Raw genomic sequence first — 24,509 nt, 5'->3', positions numbered from 1 at the left:
TTTTAAAATCGTTGATGATTATTACATAAAAACAAACAAACACCAAGCTATTATTGTCATCAGTGTACCATAGTATTTCGAGAGTATTTTGTAGCATTTGCTTCAATCTAACTGTAGAGCACACTGACAACACAGTCCCTCTCTCCAGGGATAAACCTAAAATGACTTGCTATTCACTCAGAATGTTCAAGAGTGCTTCTTAAACTGTGGTCGTTAAATATTTAGTCTGTTTGGTGAAGTTAGTTCTTTGGGGATGGAGGCAACTCAGTGGAACGCTGATTAGCGTAGGTGTAACGGTGGTTAGCATCCAACAGCACATGATGGAGGCGTACAAAACTAGCAGGGGGTGAGCTTTAATGCTAGACATCTGATTTCATTTTTTTCTGATTTCAAAGCACAATGTTACACCCACAATAGCTCAGTAAAATTAAAGCAAAGTCATATAGTGTTTTATTGTAAACATCTCCGCAACTGCAATCTTTCACAAACTGAAGGAAAAAGTGCACATTCCACCACTAGGCAGTGAAAGTCCAGGTTAGATTTTAGCTTTATCATGTAAAGAAAATGGACAGAACAGCAGTAGGGAAAAAGTCAAATCAATGGAAACTTTTATTGAATCAATATTCATATTTCAGCAAGCTTTTGAGGGCAGGGAGATCGTCTAAAATAGACAGAACACTATCAAGATCTCTAATGGTAGAGCAAATTATTCTAGCTATAGGAAAAAACCATGGTCTGATTGCCCAGGGCTCTGCTCCTGATCAATAGTGAGGAGATGGGTAATAAGAAGTGATCCATGCTGGTACTGAGCACAGGCAGGGAGAAAGTGGATCTTGACTAGCCAAGCTCTACTATGATGAAAGAGGGAAAATGGCTGCCATCCTCATATCAAAAATGCATGTGATGAATCCATGCATGAAGACAAGTACAGAAGCATGGATTAGAGCAAGAGGAAAAAGACTATGGGCAAGAAAGTGCATTATACACACAGGTGCACAGAGTAATACAGCCCTACTGTTACCTTCACATCCATATCTCTGTTTACTTATTAGTTTATGACAATGTTTACTGTGCATTTAGCATACATTATATATAGTGTATATACTATATACTTTTACCAATGTCAGCATGCGAATCCAACAACTATAAGCATTTCTTTAAAATATGGGATAATAATATTTTTTACAGTCTTTGTAATGAAAGGCCACGATTCAGAAGCATTAATATAAAACAAGTGCAGCATCTACCACCAGGGACATACATACAGTACCTTAGCTATATGGTATGAAAATATATTAAATATTTCAACTAAGACGTCTGAAATAACGGCTGAGGATTTACTGTAGAGGGTGAAAGGAGAAATGTTATTTTTTTATCCATTATGCAGTGTTCAGTGTCATGATCCTTCAGAAATTACTCTAATATCCTGATTTGGTGCTTAAGCTGCTTAATAGTTTTTTTTTTTTGTCTTTGTCACTTTTGATCAATTTAATGTATCCTTGTTGAATAAAAGTAATAATTCTTTATTGAACCCAAACTTGTGAACAACAGTGCAATTTATTTTAATTGTTTAATCTTTGTATTATTGGATAACTGGATAATTTATTATAAATGAATGATTTTGTTCTGGCATTAATAGCCAAATCCTTAAAAAAAAAAAAATGTTTGAATTATTCAAAATTGGTTTTATTGTAGTACTTTCTTTTTCATATCGTAATGCAGTTGCTGCGGGGGGTCGGGGGGGGGGGGGGATAATCATCCATTTCAAAAATAAAAACTTTTTCACAATGGTTGAAAGCTTGTCACTGATGGTGAAAAATGCTGATGGAGGCTTTGGCACAACAAACCACACATAATCCCTTTGGGCTACGCAGCTTAGCTGGCACTTTTTAATATTGCAAGTATTTACTGTAGCTCTGTCATGGTGACTAGCCAATTCAATCCCATTATTCTGGACACAGATTTCAGCTGGCGAGTGTGCAGATAACACACTCTGAACGATCTCTCTCTATCTCCTCAGTTAATTACTCTTTACCACTGCAATCAGCACAGGAGTGGCAGCTTGTTAAGATACAGAAAGAGAGACAGCGAGCAGACAGACCCATCTTTATGCAGATGAGCGAGAATGTACAGACATGGCTGGGAGAAACACAGAGAACCTGTCCAGCACAAAATCAAGACAACTAATTTACTAGATCTGTAAATCATTTCTATTTATGAGCTATGGGAGCCACAAGAGTTCTTTGTTCAATTAATAAAACCATTATAGTCTCACATGATGCCATAATCCTGCCTGGAGCAAACATTTATTTGCGGGTCGCAGAATATAGATGTCTGAATGTGTCAGAGTGCAAGAAAGCAAAGGCTGTGCTGCTTTCATGTCAGCTCTATTATATAATTATTGTACATTTCACCTAATAAGCCCTGCTGACCGGTCTTCTTTTAGCTACAGCAAATGACTACCGTGGTCAACAGGGGCCTTTTCCAAAATGTATATCTAACCATTTAATGGTTACTCTCAGCGTCAGTGAAAGTTTCTAAAAGGAAGTTAAGCCTCAGGTGTACAATGAAGTTTCAATAATTCAACAGCCCAGAGTAATACACTGCATTTATGAATTCATGTTTATCAAGAGTGTATCAAGAAAATATCTTGCTGTGAAACAGCATAACCTGCCATTAATGGATTGAAAGGCTCCGTAAAATTTGTAATTTGTGTCAGATATATTGCCAAAAGCACTGGGACACACCCTTCTAACGAACAAATTTGACTACTTTACTAATTTCCATGAGTACAAATCTTAATGTTTAAGCATATAATGCTATTCTAGGGAATTGTGTGCTTCTAATTTTAAAGCAACAGTTTGCTATCATGCTCCAGTTTTACTGTTAACAAAAATTATCGGCAATTGATACAATGCTGAAATAAAATACAAACATTTTGCATGAATACTTAAAAATTAGAAATGTTGTCCTGGCAAATAACTGAAATAAAAAGGTGATTGACACTGAGAAAAATATAAGGTGGGGACAGACAGAGAAAGAAGTAATTATAAGGTTACAGTCTGTAATGTATTCAAAGGGAAGAACAGCGGATGGGTAAGAGCGTGATTAAAACCCCTGCATGTTTACGATCTCCATGACAACTACCTCAGATCAGACAAGGGTGCTGAGGTGATTTCTGTCAAACAACAAGCGGCTTTAAATGCACAGTCCTTCAGCACTGCATAGTCACACTGCGGACATCAAAAACATACATCACAAAGCGCACACACACATCATGGGCGCAAAGGGATTCGGCAAAGCACGACACAAACGCATACATGGTCTTTATTATCAGAGCTTTCAAAGCTCATTGTGTTATCTGCATTTCAGAGAATACAGAGGTTTAATGAGAGTAAATGAGTGGCAACAGCTGTCCTCACTGCACCAGCCTATCAACGTCTGCTTGTTTAAGCGCCACCTAAAGAAAATCCTTTGATAAAGCTTTGTAGCTGTTTAGCCATTTCTGTGTTGACTTTTAGTTATACTGAGAGTTTCTCTATCATGAATGGATTCAAGTAGGGACGCCATTTGTTGAAGTGCATGTGTGCGTGTGTAGAACCGCTGCTGATTTGTCATCAGTTTGTGTTCGCTAACATTAATCAACCAGAGCGCGCACATCCCGGTGAAGTCACCTTGCTGCTCCTCTTGTATTTGCTATTCATGCCAATTACTTCAAATTGGGCTTTCATTATCAAAGCCAGGAAGACAAAATCTCATTCAACAGAATAATGCTTCCAACATCATGACGCCTACACCAAAATACATATCCTGGGCCAATGGCTGAAATCAAATTTGTTACAGCTATAGCCATTGCAGGGTAAAATGCATTTGTAAATCAATATGTCTTACTGAAATGAGAACGAGTGAAGGAAGGAGTGAAGAGGAAAGAGTGAAAGACTAGGCTAGCAGTGGGCTCTATTGATGAGATTCCCAGTGTGGCACTCGGGTCACGACTGACGTGGAGTTGAAAAAGGTTCCTGCTGTGTTCTGTGAGGTGGATGCATCATCCTACGACTGCGCCCTCACCGGGGTCATCATTAATGGATTTGATCCTATGCCATGTGCATATGAGGAGACCATTGTTAAGACATGTGTCTAGTCTAATTTGAATTGAATGTTGTTGGTTGTTGTTTTTTTTTTGTCTGAATTAAAAATTATAAAAGGAATAAAAATTTTGGGTGAACTTGTGCTGAAGAATTTGCTGAAAATATTTACTATCCAGTGAAAAGGTAATCAGGAGAGAAATATCCAATCAAGCAATGTTTCTATGCGAAAACAAATATATCGGTGGATTTTGATGTGAGAGGACAACAGGGGATATATTTCTTCACTGGAGAAAATGTAATTATGGATTATGGACTATTTTGGTCATAAGCATGCAGCTCTTTTTTACATCACAGTCCGTCTTGTGGATTACTGAGATGTTTTTATCAGCTGTTTGGACTCTTATTCTGACGGCACCCATTCACTGCAGTGGATCTCTAAATCTGTTCTGTTTCTCATGGATATCTTATGACATGGGGTCGAATCAATTTTCAGCAAATTTTTTTATTTTTAGGTGAACTATTCCATTAAAATGCACAGCTCGAGCTCATTATTTATAATTAATTATACATTTAGATGAAAAATTAACACCTCTAACAATTATATATAATTAACCTCATAACAGCTGAAAGAGAGTTGACAAAATGACGGTTCCCAAGTAGTGTCCCAAATTTATAGGTTCTTGATTTTACACTGATTGACTGATCTGTTTTCCAGCATTTTCTATCAATTTTAATCGCCTGTCAGTCACTTGCCATCCATAGCCGGTATCTTGAAATGCCCTCGGGAAAGAGTCGATATATTGGATTAAACTCCTACTACCCAGGAGACAGCCAATGCACTGATACTAAATGCTGTTATACACATAGACACACGCACACACAGCTCTTTAACACAGACTTTGCCTATCAACAAGATTTAATTTAAAAAGCAGGAAGGGGCTTGGAAGTCCCGGTGGAAAAACAGAAATAATGACTTGCTGTGAAAAATAAAAGACCTAAGCACCCTGCATAAACTAGCAGTGAGAATGACAAAGAGACGAAGCTGAAGAAAGAGACAAATATGCCAGCATTTGTAACCACAGGACCAGGATGATGCCGAGATTTGAGGTAAGACCCTGTTGGCGTGTCCGCCGTTGCTATGGTTACAGGGATATTACCATTCCTACACAGTAAGTAGGATTCATGAGGCTAATAGAAAGATAATCAAAATGATACACACTCAAATGGGCCCGCTTGGCTCCAGTGTGTACACAGACAGTGGAAAATGATGAATAGCAGACTCCTACACTGACATCTCCTCCAGATTCGGTGATTTTGTTTTCCCACTGGTCACAAATCCCACAATTGCCCAAAATCTGCAGGAGCCTTCAAGAAATTCTGTATGAAGGTGTTTCCCATTCTTATTCCAATTCAAGTACACAAATCCATAAAACACGGAGGGCTAATTATTATTTATTTGTTTATTCTTATTTAATACGATGTCAAATTATGCTTCAGGTCAAGTGTCCTATTGCAGGTTCACATTTCTCCATTTTACGCAATTGCTTACTTATTTATCTATTTATTTATTATGTATTTATTACATATTATTCATTAAGAATTATTTGTAATTTTTTGCAAAACCCTAAGTTTTTATATATTTATAAGTATTTATATATTTTATTTAAGTATAAATCAGATATTTATTCTCATTTTTGTCATTGTGCAATGCAAGATTTGTGAAATTTGGGGCAGCATTTAAACCATAAACTTTCCAGCCCAAAACATGTTTATTTGTGTCTGGTCTGGGTTTAGGTCTGTTTCAAAACCTAGTGAGCCACTCACAATTAATTAAAATGAGAGTTTAGCATTAGCAGATTGCTAATCTTGTCAGGTAAGAGACAAGTTGCTCAGGAGACATTTCTTCATATTATGAACATTTAAAACAGTTGTGCTGCTTAATATTTAAAAAAACATGATACTTTTTTTTTAGGATTCTCTAAAGAATAGAAAGTTTGAAAAAACAGCATTCATTTAAAATAGAAATCTTTTTTTACTCTGCTCAATTAACGTATTATTATTTTTTAAACTTACTGATCCCAAAGTATGTTTATTTTTCTAACCTTTACCACTATTTTGCATTTATTATTTTACTAATTAAGTTGCATATTGTACCATTTGGAACGATCTTAACCACATCAACTCTGGGGACCCACCGGTGAGTCCAATATTGCATATGCCTAATTCTCAAAAAATCAAAATACGGCTGAAGTGGTTAAAATACTGCATGGGTAACTCACTACATTTTGGAGTAGAGCTTATTACTACACTCTACAAATGTAACAGTTGAGCTCTCCTCTGCTTTCCTTTAATTCTTTCTCTTTTTCTGTTTATTCTATTGTTCTGGAACCCACTCATTGTTGTTCTTCCATCTACAGCCTCTATTTTGCTCAACTATTCTCTTCATTCATTCCTTCTACACCATTCCTCGTTGACCGAAGCAGCCAATTATTCACTATCCAGGCTATTATCAGTGTAAATAGCTTTTCAACAAACTTGCACTTTCCTGGATTCCATTCATTTAATTTACCGCAAACAGGAAATGACCACAACCCATAAAGCCTAGGATGACATCACCTCCTGAATTCATATCCTTCTGCAGTGTATTTCTAAAAGATCTACTGTGTGAACAAAGTGTGACTTTTTGAAGGACGTCAAGTCAGTGTGGGCAGCCCTCTGGGTTTTGTTTGACTTGTGTACATTTCTGCAGCTGGTCTAATGAAAGCTCTTCTAACTGAAGCATGATTTGCAGATTCACACCTCCTCAGCAAAGGCACGGTTGCTTTCCCTCAGCCTGCTGCAGGAATCTTGACAGGGGTTTTTCTGGTCCATGCAGATGCTTTCTAGACCGATTTCAAGCAATCTGAAATAACACATAATTATGCTTGCTTTCAAGCCAACTCTCGCAGAGTTCTTTGGGTTTAGTCATCTTCCTCCAAAAAAAGCACGGTAAAAATCTGATTACAGACCCAAAACCAGACTCGGATAATCACATATATCTCTATATTTTCCATGTCATGTAGTAGAAACAAGTGTTCGCTTCCCTGGCAATTAAAAGACTTGCATAAATGTCCCCTCCTTACCTGACAAGCATTATACAGCAGCTGGTGCTCGAACTTCTTAATTCCAAGAATCTGTTGGAACATTTCATACAGCTGGTCTTTGCTGAGAATGAGTTCGGAGGCAGCGTTGGCTGTCATGCGCTGCTGGTGTTTGCGTGGGTCTTCTTCTCCCCTGTAGATGGTGTCAAACTTGGCCATCCACGAGCTGAGTACAGTCTCCTTGCTCAGACCATCGATCTCAGGCAGGCTGCGGACACGCTTCTCGATATGCTTCTTGAAGACCTCACGAGAGTCACTGGCTGAGCAACCGCCGCTTTGGACCATACGAGACACGCGGTCGCTTTTAAGAAACACCTGTGATCAAACAAAAATCTTGTCACAGTAACAAACAAACACTACTGGTTAATCGTTTGGAATAGCCACATGCTGGATGACAACAACATCCAGGCCCTTCCAGAATTCCCAGCTACACTCATGCACATCAAAGTTCACAATAACCAGCTGAAGAGTTCAGCCATGCTGCATGGGGTTGGTAAGAATTTTTTAAGCACTATTTGATGAATAGAAAGTTCTTGAAAGATGTAAAATTATGTGTTTATGTGTAATGCACCCTTGCTAAGTTAATTGTTAAATTATTCGTTTCTTTCACACACACACACACACACACACACACACACACACACACACACACACACACACACACACACATATATATATATATATATATATATATATATAGTATTCAGATTCCCATATGCAACAGCATCAGATCTACAGTGTATGTTAGACATGCTGTACTTTTGAAGCATTTTGTGGTATACACACACACACACACACACACACACACACAGACTAGCTCAACCTATCAATCTTAACAGCCACAGATTCATGTGTGATCTGAATAAAGAGATGAGCTCAGAGAATCACAGGCCAAGGCTGCTTCTATCAATTCCAAGCAAAGCAATTTTTCTGGGTTCAAAAACAGTGGCAACCTTGTTAAAGGGCTATTGAGGCACTTGAGAAACACTTTGTCCTAAATTAGTCAAGATTTTCCCTGTGTCATAAAGTGCACAGTAGAGTCCTGATTCATAACAAGACAAAATTGGTGCGAATCTGGCAGTGCAGAATCTGTCTGACAGTCTGCAGTAGGGGTTGAGGCTATATTTATTTAATAATCTATATTTTCTCTCTTTTTATTTTCTGTATTCTCTCACGCGGTTCACTGCTTATATTTTTATCTAGGCCTACCTCTCTCCAGTGGACACAATTCCCTTAATGTGCCTGGATAAGCAGGGGAGATGAGTTGACAGAGAGGGAACATCCAGCACAAATTCAATAAGAGTATCAGGGTTTAATTGAATTGAAAAAGCTGGCTTTGGCTGTGACTGAATACAAAGGCATTTCACTCATTAGTTTCACCTCATTAGATTACCAGCCCTTACTGAGACCAATCTGCTTTTCACCCAAAACTCTAGCCTGTGTGCCAATGTATTCCAGATTCACCCCTTCTAGGTCATAAAAGATAATACATCACCTAAAATACAATTAAAATATGTATCACTTTGAGACTACATATATATCAGAGAGGAAAGTTTCACAAAATCCTTTGCAAGGACTAAATACCTTCATCATCTTGAGCTGAAGTCATTTCAAACATTTAACTGATTGACTGCAACTATGTATTTATGTATTTAATATATGCACCAACATGGATTACGCTGCTCATCAAATCACCATAAAGCAAACAGCTTAACATTTCTAAAAAATATTTAAACTGCATTATATTAATGGAAAAGACAAAGGATCTGTTCAGATGTCCTCAAAATTTAACCAAAGGTACCTAACTGAGCATTCAAAAGCACTTTTATCTGCACAAAGTATAGCTTAATGATGCACCAAATCATTTCTTCTGCTGTTTGTGTTTTGTTAACCCTCATTTAGCTTCAAACATCCAACACACTGGCCTTGGGCTCTATAATGACACTTACTGGCATGCAACATCACAAAAAAAAGGATTATTAGTTGCAAACGCCATTGCAAAAATACCCTATTTGCAGGCACATTTTTCATCCAGGATTTATTTATTATGCTACCAAAAGATAATAGGGGGTTACCAAGTATCCATGGTATCAACATGGCAGACCACTCCTGCATAGAATAAAATAGATTTTTTCAGGTCGCTGATATGAATTGAATTTTCTCATGTGTGAGAGACTTTCATCAAAGTAATTATATTTCATGAAAGTAATATTCACAAAAGTGTATTTCACAAAATTGCTGTTTCTATTGTAGTTTTGATAAAATAAATGAAGCCTCGGTGAGCATAAAAGACTTTCAAAAATATTAAAACAAAACAAAAAAACTTACCAACCCCAAACTTTTGAGCGGTATTATACAGGGTTTGCATGCACATGATTTGACATTATAAACTAACTGAGAAAACCAATTGAACGATGAGCTAGTTTGTAAGTTCAGACTTGTTGGACTGATGAATAAAATGAGCCTAACCTCGTAGTAACTTTGGACAGCGTTGATGAAGGCTTCATCGGCTACAATCTGAGTCTCTCCATTCAGAAAGGCCTGGAAACGATCTTTAACTGTCTGAAGGTGCTGCTTGCTGATCTGAGAAGAGAAAACATCAGAAATACAGAATTTGAAATATAGTCTTGCATTAATATTCCACGTGACATGAAAGTAAAAAAGCATCCAGATGTTCACAGCATCTGTTCTAGCTTGGAACATCTTCATTCATTGGAGGAAAAAATGGAAATGGCATTGTAGTCATTTGGTGACCAAGGGCTGGATTCACAAAAAAGAAGACATTTTCTTCTTAATAAGAAAATTTGCATAATTTTTCAAAAGTTAAGAAGTTCTTAAACATCTTCTTAAAAACAACCTTTTTCTTACAAAGAAAACTCCTGGCTTTAGTGTTATCTGATTGTATGGCGTTTCTAGCCAAAGACTTGCTGATCAACATCTTGATCATCTTATTAAGTGTTTTAGGAATACAATATATTCTTAACTTTTTTTAAAGTAAGATAATAAGAAGAAAATAGCATTTAAGAAAATATTTTTTCATAAATGCAGCTATAATGACTCAGCAAATGTTCCAATTGACTCATTCAGTAAAAGTTGGAATATATTTTCATTCTGGTTTGACTTAAAATCAGTTTGAATTTCACTTAATGTTATAATTAGCATTTGATGAAGAGGTGTTTGTGGCCCTCGAACCACAGAAAAACAAAAACATAATAGCAACAGACTTTTTCCCACTAAGTATTAGACCTCTTGCCAATTTCACATAGCAAAAACAGATCATATTTCAGCCGAGAGGCCATATAAAACCTCTAGACAACTGAGAATGAGAGACACTGCCCATTTTGAAACACTTCTCATGCATCTGGACAGAGACTCGATTTGGAATAAATGTGAAACAAGCAACTAGATTACAGTGATTGCCCACAGAGTGCTGCAGATGCTAATGAGTTTTGCTCATTATATTGATATGAAATTATGCATTTTATGTTTGGAAGCTTGGCTTTTAACAGTTCAGCTTTGTCTGATTTCCCTAAAGTTTTCAGAGTTCTTTTCATGTTCTGCTTAGCTGGTATTCATGTTCCATTTGTGACACTAAGGTGTTCTCCACTTTGCTCATATTCACAACACACAGATTATTAAGATGGTAAAAGAAGACCAAATCTCTTGTCTCATAACTAAGACAGGAAATTGATCATTATAGAGCTTATTCCACTTTCCACTCCTCCCTTGTGTTTTTTTTTCTCCTGCCATAAGAATTTAAAAGTAAAATAAGCCATTCAATATAAAATGTGGCCTTTACTGAGAGTTACAATTAAATACAGGCAAGGAATGAGATCGATTTGATGTTATTGTGCTATAGGAGGAAGTTCTGGCTTCTTAAATACAACTTGTGGATGAAATAAATATAAATGATTCATAATAGAACAAAAATAACACATTGACAATAGCCACAGGTGACTCATCGCTTAGTCCTTTTCAACAAAGAAGGCTAGTTACACAGTTGGCCATGTTACCTTGATATAAGTGGCACAAAACAAGAAGAAAAGATAGAAATGAGACCACAGTGGTTGTAACATTGAAACATTCAAAGTATTATATAGTATTCTAAAGCATTATGAGTAATTTTATACAACTAATGCTGCTCGAATTCCATTTTACTTCTGAAATGGCATATTTCCAAGTGCACGAGAATGCTGGATGAAGAAAAAAGGAATATTAAATGTACATCAACAAATAGTTTTTTTTCATATTGAAAAGATGCTATGCAATTGTTTGCTTACAGTTTCTTGGTCATTTTCTTGGTTTCTCTTGAAACACGAGCACACTTTGTGAATTGTTAATCAGAAGATCAATCTAAACTTGATTTCCTTTTAATTTAACCATTGATTTAACTCAATGAGATGCTGCATTTAGTTAATTTTCTTTTGTTTGCCACACCTGACCGGTAAACAACAGCAGGCCTTTGATATGTTAGTGTGCCCACCTCCAGGGTCTCAAAACATATGGTCTCAGAATTCAGCATGGAGATCCATGTGTGTGTGTGTGTGTGTGTGTGTGTGTGTTTATGTGAATGTTGCACATCCTTTTCAAAATCCCAGGTGTTCCTTCTCATCAAATATGTTGCCATGGTCACCGAGTACACATAAACACACCCCTTACCCCATTATCCCCTCTCAGGTTATCCAACAGTATGACCTCATGACTATGAGAGGCAGCTGCATTAGCTCCATTACTCCCATGGTAACTGCTGGAGTGATTATAGTGGATAGGTTGATGTAGAGCAATTAAAGTGTATCCTCTAAACACATATCGTAATGTTCTCTCTTCGTCACAATGACAATGTGCGCCAGTAGACCCCTGCATTGCTAACCTCATTACTGATAGCATGCTAACATATCACCCATGCTATTTGTGTAACATAGGGCATAAACCAATTCAGATGAAAGTACAGAATACTACAGTATATATACTAGCTGAGTGCAAATATATTAGCATACTACTGCTATTAGCGCCATGTATGACAGAAACAAGAAATAAAGGTTCTAATTCTGCTAAAATATACAATGTTAATGTTAGTTTTATTTGTGCTATATATACTAGAAATAACATGAGAAAATGCTAGCATGTTATTACACATTCAGCCAACATTCACTAGTATGCTAATACTACGCCAGCTTTGTCAACCATATATGGCAGAAATAAGATAAAACACTAGTGTGCCATTCCGAATTTACTATTTATGCAAGCAGCTCGCTAATATACAAGCATATATTCACTATATACTGTTGTTTCTGCCATTTACAACAGAAATAATAAGGGCAGTATGCTATTTTGACATTTCCAAATCAGCCGAAGTTAAGCATGTTAATAAAGATTTCATTTTTAAAATGTAAAATTCTGTCTTTAATTACTCACCCTTACCCTCAGTCCCCACTCTGCTGTTCCTAAAATATACAGTACATAATAGACAGCCTAAACTCTGTTGATCTAACGTAATTTGTTTTCAACACCACAGCTGGCATACAGTAGCTAAGTTTTGAAAATCATATCAGTGTTGAATATCAAATGTGTGCAGTGTAATAAATAAACAGCCTGTCACCAGAGACTCTCATCACTGCACTGTTTGTAACATCACTTCACTTCACTTCATTATGAATGGTCTTGGAATTAATGGTTGAGCAGAATTTAATTGGAAGCCTTTAATGCATTAACCTCTTCTGCTCCTCCATAACTCTTTCATTCCTGCCAGTCCTTTCCGCTTCTTTATTTCTTTGATAATGACTAATTTCCTCCCTGTAAAAATTAAACTATCATGTTGTTAAACTTCAGGTTATGGCTATTTTACTGCGGTTGGCACACGCTGATACAGCTGGAGCGCCCAGGCTGCAATAAATTCATTTAATGACTCTCACGCTGTCCGTTCCGACAACAGTTCGTAAACTGTTATGTTCCAACAAAGAAGCCAAATAAAGTACAGTAGTCCAGTTTTGTTATACAGTCTCTTTATGTGCTTACAGTAAAACTGCTACGGGCTACACACATACAATCTCAGATCCAGCTCACCTGCCTGTTGCTGGTTACTATAGCAACTGACAATACGCAGGCCCTTGTCATTGAATCTATGGGTAGTAATTTACTAACACAGACACACACAGGCTAACTACAATGCATGATAATGATGGTAAATCCTGGGTTGCATCAATCTGTTAAAACCTTACGTGCATCCACAGTGTTTTCCTCCACTGGGGGTGGGGACATATGGGGGGAAGGGAAGCTTATATGATTGAACAGATGACTAGAAAAAGTCCATGTCGTGGGGATGTAATAAAAAAGCCCACTAAGCTAAAGCTAAGCTTACAATTGACTCCTGGTGACTTCATTAGAGTTGACCTAAGCCCTGTGCTCAAATCATCTGTTTAGGAGAGTTTTTCAACGTGGTTGATCTTTATGGTGCATGCTCCCACTAAAGTGCCAGTACTCGATGTGACCTTCCTAGTATGGATGCTAGAAGCGTTTCAATTTACGCTCAGCGGAGCATTGCATTTGGTTTTGTTCGACAGGAGAGTCAACATCACATGTCCAATCCTTTTTTTTTTTTTTGCTCTGTTTACCAGAGAGAGACAAAGACAATAATGAGCTGGAGAGAGAGAGAGCTTGTGGGACAGAAGAAAGACTTTCCAAATGTCACTTAGTCAGAATGCAAGAATGTGTCATAAGATTTACTGTACAATAAGGAACTTCAAAATAATGCAATTTCAAGCATGTATAGTTTCTAAGTATATACTGTATGATCTAAATGCAAAAAATATGACCTATACTGCATAAAGATCGAGAAGCAAATGTAAAGCAGCTACTTCAAATGGTTTAGTACTGTTAAGAGCAAATCACTTACTGGTTTAAATATTGCAATTATCTTTTTAAGTGCATTCATAATTGTTAACAAATCTTTTATTTCAAATGCTGTCTGTCATTGTTTAAAGTCAACATGAAGGGGCTCTTGCAACCCATTTTTCTTCCCTAATCTTACATGATAACAGAATGTTGAACGTTGAATGTTGAAAAAAACATTAAAAAATCAGTTGAAACAGTTGAAGAGAAGGTACTGAAAAATAAGAGGACTTGATGATGCTTACACAAAATTAAAAGTTGTTTCAAAGAGTTATTACCTTTTGGACGGTTACAAAGACTTCACATAAAAAAAAAAAAATAATGACACTAATTTACTACAATATATTTCCTATTATATTTCCAAAATATTTCTATTTTTGAAGCTTCATTGTTTGTAGAGAGAAACGCACAGAAGCACATAATTCACATGTAAATTTCAACCCTGTTTTTCTCAATAATTCAAATAAATGCTATAATTTATTAAATCAAATGTGATCTTATAGCATTATCTCATCTTTATGTCTGATCTGAAGCGGGAAGAATGCTAGCTCTAACAAACTGTAACAATATTTATTCACATATGCAATATTTATACGCAGTAATGGCTGCTGAAAATTCAGCTTAGTCATGATAAGAATAAATTGCAGTTATTATATTATTAAAATATTAAACAGTTAGTTTCAATTATAATAATGACACAATATTATGGATTTTAAGTTTGTTTTGATTAAATAAATGCAGCTTTGGTGAGTTCAAAACTTCTTTTTTTTTTTTTCTTCCCAAAACTTTAAATGCTTTTTTTTTGCTACCTTTCAGTTGTTTATACTCAGAGGCAGCAGTGGGGGCTTCCATACATTTCAGCTCTCAGGTACAGTACGTCAACTCTAGTAAACAGTAAATCTTAATATATGCAGCTCATAATAATACTAATAGAATTTTCTAGTCTGAATGTACTGCAACATTTGTGCATTATTTATTTACGCTCTGCGCCCTTATAAGACTGCCTGCTGTCATTGTTAGCACATCCTTTAGACTTTATAATGGAATGTTCCTTTGAGTGTGTGTGTGTGTGTGTGTGTGTGTGTGTGTGTGTGTGTGTGTGTGTGTGTGTGTGTGTGTGTTATGTTATGTTCCCCAGGTGCCCACTGGGCTCATGTTGATTGTGTGTGAATGGCAGGCTGAGGTTTCTCTCTGAGAACAGATTCCCATTAGTGATCAGTGAGCCCGGGGTAGAGAGACACTGCTTTCATGTCCCTCGAGTCTCCGCCTGTCTGTCTTTCTCTCTCTGTGTCTTTCTTTTCATGTCTTCTGGATGTTATGTTCAGTTTATGAGCAATGCTGCTTGCATTCCTGTATTGATGGTTGACAGGAAAGCAAGCGCTCCAGACTTCAAACTTTGACTGAGTATAATATTGTATGGTCATTAATACACTGCATTCCCTTTGTGTAAAGCAGACACTGAACTACTATCTGTCATTTTATTTCTTTGCTTATATGGAATTGCGTTTATGCTTTGAGTAAAAAATAAGGTAATTCATATTTCACTTTTTCATCTTTATTTCTCATAATTGCTACTTTTTGTCACATTAGTATCTCGTAACTGCGACTTTATATTTCACAGTTGTCACTTAATATTTTACAATTGGAACTTAATATTCTACATTTGCATCTTTATTTCTTGTAGTTGCAACTTTCTTACAACTGTGATTAAATGTCTTACTATTGCAACTTCATGTTTCACATTTGCATCTTTATTTCTTGTAACCACTACTTTATTTCTATCAATTATGACTTAATATCTTACAATTGCGTCTATTTTTCACAACTGTCACTATATGTCTCGCAATACTTATTTTAAACTACATCACAATTAACACAAATGCATTTTTATGCTGAGGCAAAAACTGGATTTCACAATGTTACAATCAGTATTGTCCTAAATATAGAAACTACTTTCAAACACCCTTAATCTGTAAAAGAAGTAGTTCTTAATCCAGTAGTACAATCACAGAAACATTCATTCACATCTTTGAATGAACACATGCTGCTGTCCACCACATACAGTATACTGTATGTGTAAATGTATCTTCAAACCTTCTTAATTCCCACAGAAACTCTTGTGCATAGTTATGTAACAGATCACAGAAGGCAAATGGATGTGTAATCCCAGATTACAAACAACCAACAAAGAGCACATGAAAGGGTCATCCTCCCACTGCCTTTACACTGCTTTATTCAAGCACATACTCACAAACACCCGTTGATACAAATAAACACAGTCACCATGGATACATGTACATTTGTGTGTTGTTTGCTCATTAGTACTACTGTAAGATGTTTGCTAAATCCACACAGGGAAGTGTGCATGAATGTTTCTGTTTCCACTCAGTACAGTTTGTTTCAAAACCTTAATAATTTTTTTTTTTTACATAAAAGGCAAATGCAAATGCAAAAAAAATAGAATAATAATAATAATAATGAAAGCTGTGATCTAGTGGTTAATGCATGTATGTGTTCGATGGATAAAATAAAAAAAGAGAAGAAAAGAAATTAAAATGCAATAAAATGAAAACTAAACAAAACTAACCTGCACATTAAAAAAACATAATAATAATACAGTAACTATAAAATAACAATAAAAGCAAATGCATTAAAAAGGAAACCATTTTCAAATGTAAAAGAAAAAAAATACTATGTTATGTTTGCTCTTAACTAAACTAAAATAACTAAAGTATGAATGGCATTTTCCTTATACACCAACAACCACATACTTAAAAACATCTATTCATATCTAAAGAGTTTCAAATATACCCTTTCAATATGAGCTAGTTTCAGAATACTTCTGCATGGATTTTCAATAACAACCTAGTTAATTTGCCTCTCCTCACAGCTGACCCAAGATCAGTCAGCGCTTGATTGTGAATCCATCACGGCTATCACAATATCAATCCTCCCCCCTGCCTGCATGTCAAGATCTTCAGCCCACAATGAAAGCCTGCTGACCTCAGATCAGGCCTATTCAGCTAGTAGGGCTCTTAAGGCCATTTTGGTGCATTCGTCTACACTACACATTAACTGTGAGAGGAACCCAAGCAGACCATTAACAGACAGAGAGCTCTTATCTGGGTTATGGTTTGTCTCTAACACAATGGCCTTTCAGATTCTTGCCCTCCCAAGCACAAGATGGGATCTGAACATCACTTCTTTGCGCAGCGAAGGATTAGAAAAGGAAAAGATTTGTGGAGAAATATATCAGTACACTGACTTGAATAATCTTTTCTCTCTGCTTCAAAAAACATAGAAATAACTAAATCCTGCAAAATAGCTTTTTGTTGTAACAATTCGAGACTTAAAAAGTGGAAACAATACTGTCATTTTTTTTTAAAGCAAAGGCTGTAATTAACTCCACATCTACTGCATTTTAAGAATAGGCCCTGTAATTTAGATTGAGCAAATAATTGTAACTGAACATCTTGACGAGACAGGCAAAACAGATTAGAGGAGTTTCAACTTATCACCTCTAAAATGCTGCTGTGTGGTATCATAGTGCTATTATTCTCTCTGTAAAATAGATTGTGGTAAATGACGTCATACAATAACTCAATCAACACTCTTGTAAGGGCATCAAATTACACAGCTAGCAGCATATGTCTTGAAGGATCGTCTGAGGACACCTTGCACTCCATGCTTACCCAGTCCTGTCAACACTGCACTGGCTCCCTATCAAACATCGTATAGATTTTAAAATATTGCTTATTACTTATAAGCCCTGAATGGTTTAGCACCTCAGTATTTGAATGAGCTCCTTTTACATTATAATACTCTACGTCCGCTCTCAAAAACTCAAAACTCAGGCAATTTGATAATACCTAGAATATCAAAATCAACTGCGGGCGGCAGATCCTTTTCCTATTTGGCGCCTAAACTCTGGAATAACCTACCTAACATTGTTCGGGAGGCAGACACACTCTTGCAGTTTAAATCTAGATTAAAGACCCATCTCTTTAACCTGGCTTGCACATAACATACTAATATGCTTTTATTATCCAAATCCGTTAAAGGATTTTTAGGCTGCATTAATTAGGTAAACCGGAACCAGGAACACTTCCCATAACACACGATGTACTTGCTACATCATTAGAAGAATGGCATCTACGCTAATATTAGTCTGTTTCTCTCTTATTCCGAAGTCACCGTAGTCACCAGATCCAGTCTGTATCCAGATCAGAGGGTCACTGCAGTCACCCGGATCCAGTACGTATCCAGACCAGATGGTGGATCAGCACTTAGAAAGGACCTCTACATCCCTGAAAGACAGCGGAGACCAGGACAACTAGAGCCCCAGATACAGATCCCCTGTAAAGACCTTGTCTCAGAGGACCACCAGGACAAGACCACAGGAAACAGATGATTCCTCTGCACAATCTGACTTTGCTGCAGCCTGGAATTGAACTACTGGTTTCGTCTGGTCAGAGGAGAACTGGCCCCCCAACTGAGCCTGGTTTCTCCCAATGTTTTTTTCTCCATTCTGTCACTGATGGAGTTTCGGTTCCTTGCCACTGTCGCCTCTGGCTTGCTTAGTTGGGGTCACTTCATCTACAGCGATATCGTTGACTTGATTGCAAATAAATGCACAGACACTATTTAACTGAACAGAGATGACATCACTGAATTCAATGATGAACTGCCTTTAACTATCATTTTGCATTATTGACACATTGTTTTCCTAATGAATGTTGTTCAGTTGCTTTGACGCAATGTATTTTGTTTAAAGCGCTATATAAATAAAGGTGACTTGACTTGACTTGACAATTCAGATTATTCTCATTTCTTGTCCAACAATATGCTTCTATGAAGAATGATCGGATCATGCTACATAATACTAAAATCTGTTTAGGCAATTCATTTGACTCGGCCGCCATCTTGCTAACTTTTCAGTCACTCATATATATCTGCTATGTACCTAAATGGGGAAAGGCTGAAAACTTAAGTCAGGAATAAAATGTGACAACAATAACAGTTTTTAATTTTGCTTTTGAAGCTCAAATTTTACTCCCTAAAAAAAAACAAAAAAACATGCTGGTCATTTAAATGTAATGCAGGACTTCCAGTCCCATAGTTGTCATATAAAGTGCAACAATCAGGTTCCAGAACTAAAAATCCATTCATTTTCTTCGAACTGATAAACCTGATAAACCTTTAAAGACAGACCAGCTGTGAGCTACAAGGTTGTTAATCGATGGTATATGCTTTTGTTCAAGTCAACATATCATGTTATTTAAACCTATTTTTATCTTTATTTATCTATCTATCTATCTATCTATCTATCCATCCATCTTTTAATCTGTAGTTCTATATTCCTCCATCAATTTTAATTCAATTGTCATTCACAATGCCTTATGAGACTGTAGTTCTTTCTCCCACTAAAACCATTAAGCAAACAGTCTTGTATCTTTAAGTCTTTTTTTTCTAATACTTTTTTGCTTCAAATCTAAGTTTGTAATAGTGTGATTTACCTTGAATATGCTGGTTTGCTTCATAACTCTTTTACAAATACTTTTTTTTAACTCCTGAGGAGTGAATGTGGAAATTGCTTATAAACCAAGGCAGCTGAAAAAGTAAGGTAGGACTGTTTCACTCTGTTAAGCATTGTGATCCCACCATCAGATTGATTGGTCTTTAAAAAATACCAAGGTAATCTACTACATCTAAACACAGATACCACCATATTGTTGTTGGACATCATATCTAGTACTGAGGTTAATGGAGTTCAAACCCTCTCCATATAACGCCAGCTCTTGTAGTTGCACTCTGCCCTAATTAAAGTCTCTATTTGTGACTTTTTTGTTGTTTTATTTTATGCAAAAGTCATTAGCGGCATAATTGACTTTAGATGTGACTTGATTTTAGATGTGCATGCATGCTCAGTGTAACCTTGCCTGAACAGTCTTTCTGTTGTGCCTGCTTATTTGTCTCTAAATGTGTGCTGGTCTGTCTGTTAGTGTGTGAGAGAGTGAGAATGAGAAAGAATGGAAGTGAGAGAAGACATTGTAGGAAATATTGTTAATAGCTTTCTTAATTAGGCTCTCCATTCGGTGTGTGGGTGGGTGCATGCCGGAGACAGCGAGCGGCAGCAGCATAAGACATCTGACATGGTCCTACTGATCATTAAGTATGTGACAGCATGCACCTTGTCATCATGACTAATAAACTGTCTAAACTACTATTTCTGAAGCAGACAGCAACAAGCACCATGAAGAGTTTCCATATTTAGTTGGCAGCATGAACAGTACCTGCGTTAATAAAAACAGCAGAGCTGCTTATAATTTTAAGACGGGTGAATTAGCATGTCACTGCATGGTAATTAGAGCAAAGATGGGGGAGGGAGGTAAACAAACACTAATGCTAATTTGATATTTCCACAGAAATTAATAACAGCAACAAAAACTACACACAGTGTTATACAGCAAAGCTAGCAAAAATGAGTGGCTTATGAAAATTTAAGGATGTTAACCTCTAGTGAAAACCAAGCAGCTTTCTTCTGTTCAGTGTGGCAAATTTGCGAAACATGCTAAAGCATGAATTGCTATTGGAAAGACTATGCTATTGGTATGACCATGAATATCACTTGAAGAGATATAATGAGTTTCTCAGTGTGGCCATTGCAGATATATAGTTGAAGATGTCTGACTAATGACTACTGTAGACTATTATCTCTGTGCTATCTATTCTAAAAAGAAAACCATCACAATATGTATGGTATGACTGACCAGTGCATCTTTGCCAAATTTGCCCATTGGTCTCTGACAGTCATGGTCTCTTAATCATCCTAATATACTGATTGGCTTCATCACTCTGTTTCCTCTCCACCAATAAGCTGGTGTGTGGTGGGCGTTCTGGTGCAATATGGCTGCCGTCGCATCATCCAGGTGGATTTTGCACAATGGTGGTGGTTTATTATTTATTATTATCTTTTATTGACAAAACCAAATCTGAGATGATTAATGGGGACATCAGAGGCCAATTCTTCACAAGGTCTACACAAAATGTCTGCAACATACTTTGGTTTAAAATTCAAAAACAGCTCTGTTCTAAGTGATCCGCTTCGGTGCATGTCCCTTTAAATTATAATGAACTACTGCTCACCCCACCCCTCTCTTCCATTTTTTTGTGTATTCAGTGGCACGTTACCATTAAAAACCAAACTCTCTGAAATGCAGCATGAACAGCGTCCGTGATAATGATAAATAAAAATAAAGCGATATATCTGTCATACAGTGTTTCCATGCCTGTGGTGTGTCACGTGATAAGCATGACGCGTCGCCATGGAAACAATAAAGGGAAACGTTAAAAAAAAAAACTAAATCTGGGGGGACAGCTAGAATATTTTAAAATGACCAGTGAAAGGGTTAATTCTGACAATCAGATTATTCTTGGCTATGAATGGTTCTCTAGAACTATAATGACAAAGAATATACAGTGTAACAAAACACAATTGTATATCTAAGGAAAACCTGCTCGTTCCTGATGTTTTGTCTCACTTGAGTCTTATCTGTGAGGACACAATAACCACTGGAGAATAACTTCCCACAGAGACTCTTTTTATTGTCCCAAGGCACTGGCACCAAAGACAATAGCAGCAAGCAAACAAGCCCCTGGGGACACAACCAAATGAGACAGACAGACTTGTTTTTGACCTTAGATTGTATGAAATGAAACTCACAGTGAGTGAGCGGAGCTGAAATTCAAACACTACGTAATTAATGTACTGGCACTTAGATATCTACTTCACAATGATAAACTCTCCAAGCTGAAGCTACTATATACGATAAACATTTTTGAACAAGGCACTTATGGATATGTTGAAAACTCATAAATTATTCAAGATCCTGACATAAAAGACAACTTCATTCTGTTAGAGCTCTGCCTTTGAATCTAAGCCAGAAGAAAATGTCTCAAACACCAAGCTTCGATCTATCAAACATTGTGCTAATGCGGCACGGCTGCCTCTTTGTTCGTTTTCGGGATTAAAAAGCTTAGGAGCTTTCAGAAACTTGGATTTGATAAGCAAAACATCTTAAATCAATTTATATTAGACAGAAACATGTTTTGCATGCAACTCCACACTGCAATGGAGAGATAATGTCAACTAGTATAAAAAAATTTCATCATTCCTGAATAACAGTCAAGCTTTTTTCCTCATAGGATCTGGGGGAATGCCTAGTGGTATTGCTATTTTTTACAAGGGATACATACACCCTTGTTAATAGAAAGCTCTGGATAAACTGTGTTTTATACCATCTTAAGTGCTTTGATTAGAGTTTTAAGGTTTGTAAATTGATCTGTGACATTCATTATGTTTACAAAGTCAACTTGTCTGCACCATTGCCCTGAACTCCCAAAAACCATCTGGATCTATGCATCTTTATGATATCCATCAACAGCAAACAGACAAAACAAGCATTCAAAGTAATATTAAGGATTTATCTTGCATGTTGGACTGTTTTTCTAAAGCACACTAGAAAAAAAAATCTGCAGAATTGTGAGACTCTCACAGTAAAAGATCATATGGCTGATAATCTATTTTGTCCATACTAACACGTCACTTTAATCGTTGACTAAAGTGCTAACAATAGATGCCCTGCTACAATGTAATCTAAACCAGCTCAAATACAAAAGTCTTTTTAAACATAAAATAATCTGTATTTTAAGCCTCCACATTTCTCTTCAACGTGCTCCAAACTCAGTCAAAAGAAGAACAGGATATTGATTGGAAAACGTTTGACAATATACAGAATTGGAAAAGATTTCAACAGTGAAAATATGGCACTGCACTGGATCTTTGCTCATGTGGGACAATTTCAGAGCATTTTGTAAATATTTCGTTTTGAGTTCCACATACAATCATTATTATTTTGATAGCCTGGTGAAGGAATTTGAGATGCTGGAGGACGGAGGTGAATGGTCTCAATTTATGAGTAAAAATATTGAAAACGACATCTCTGCAAGTGCTCAGGTCAGTGCACTCTGTAAACAAAACTGTATGTTATATAACACTTTACCACTGAGGTACTCCACCTTAAGGCAACTTTCTACTGTCTTTGCACTGTTACCGTCATTTACATTAAGATTTGATTTTCTGATATTTTTGGTAAAGTAAAGGATGTGAGAAGGTTTACCAAGAGAAACCATTTATATCTTTACATGATATTTTAAGAGAAATAACTCTGAAATTAGACATTAAAGCATACTGTCGAGTTTTAATGCACTGGTACAGGTGTTGTGCCCAATTTTGACCCCCGGCAAAATTATTACCCCCCTCGTTCAAATCGCTACCTGATTGCCTAATCCTAACCCCACTCCAAATCCTAACCCCTCCCCCAAACCTACTCCTAAACTCCTAAACCTACCAATACTGGGCACCTGAATCAATTAATTTGATGCATTTCATGTTGATTCATTTTAGCGCTGAATCGGTCAGCATCTACTATATGCTACAATTCTGTTTTGCACAGTCAGAAGAGTGGTGCTCAACAATGCTTCATTTCAACAGCGATCTGTTGCGTGTGACTTTGCCCTCTTACCTTTTGCTGTCGTCTCGCCATGTCGGTCGGCTGCTTCGCATTAAACGGATAGGCAATACAGCGCATCACAAAGACGTAAAGCTGAAGCCTCTTCTTTCTCTCTTCTTCCTCCCTTTGCATCTTTTCCAACTCGTCCTTTTCCTTCTCGATCGCCACTGAGGGGCTCGGGCTCGTTGGTCGGGCATTGGTGCTTCGGTTTGGCTGCAACCCACCAGAGCCTTCGCTGGACCTGCTTGGAGACACCCGAGGACCACCAGCCTTGGGCGCCGCCACCACTTTGCACTCTTCTTCCACAACCTCATCCGCCTCCTCCTCGCTGGATGATGGGTCCAACATTTTAATGTAAGTTCTTGCTTCTCTGAAATCAAAATTGAGAAAACAAGTATCGTCTTTTTTAGTAACAAAACATCCGCAACTCGCTCCAGAGGACGAAAAAGTACGGAAGACGCTTATTTTTCCACAGCCTACAATCCAAACGCTGCATCAAAAGTGTCACTTACCCTCAGCACGAGTGAAAAAGCTGCCCCAACAGCCAGTAGTCTTCCACCGAATTAAATTGTTGCTGCTTACGTGTTTTCTTCGTTTAACTCTGCGTTTACCATAACGGATTTAATGGAAGATAACACGGGGAGGGTTGTAAAAACAATTCGTGGCTGCTGTTTTTCTGGTTTCCTCCGGTGGCCTTTCAATTGAGTACCGAACTGTACTGACAATATACTGACAATGAGAGCCGCAAGCGCGGAGAGCTGACCGTGGTTCTGAACTGAAGCTGGAGGGGGAGGGGGTCATTGACGTGGTTTCCGCGACAG

The 24,509-nt window shown here is 37.1% G+C and overlaps 1 protein-coding gene across 11 annotated transcripts in view; it reads right to left on the bottom strand.

Moving 5' to 3' along the window:
• The window catches only part of LOC132126823 (calcium-dependent secretion activator 1), a 96,828-nt gene extending 72,319 nt beyond the window's left edge, over positions 1 to 24,509 (bottom strand). For 3 of the 11 annotated variants that reach the window (XM_059538344.1, XM_059538346.1, XM_059538347.1), the window contains exons 1-4: positions 24,201 to 24,507; positions 23,701 to 24,058; positions 9,698 to 9,811; positions 7,211 to 7,543 (exon numbers count right to left, since the gene is read on the bottom strand). In XM_059538344.1, the coding sequence (XP_059394327.1) occupies positions 7,211 to 7,543; positions 9,698 to 9,811; positions 23,701 to 24,036 (783 nt within the window). In that variant the 5' untranslated portion in view covers positions 24,037 to 24,058; positions 24,201 to 24,507. Of the gene's footprint in view, positions 1 to 6,887; positions 6,989 to 7,210; positions 7,544 to 9,697; positions 9,812 to 23,700; positions 24,059 to 24,200 lie in introns of those variants that run through there. The other 8 variants (XM_059538343.1, XM_059538345.1, XM_059538353.1 and 5 more) reach the window with 7 other exon arrangements.

The sequence above is a fragment of the Carassius carassius genome, chromosome 44 (genome assembly GCF_963082965.1).
Source record: "Carassius carassius chromosome 44, fCarCar2.1, whole genome shotgun sequence".
NCBI lineage: Eukaryota > Metazoa > Chordata > Actinopteri > Cypriniformes > Cyprinidae > Carassius > Carassius carassius.
This window is presented reverse-complemented; position numbering and strand designations above follow the sequence as displayed.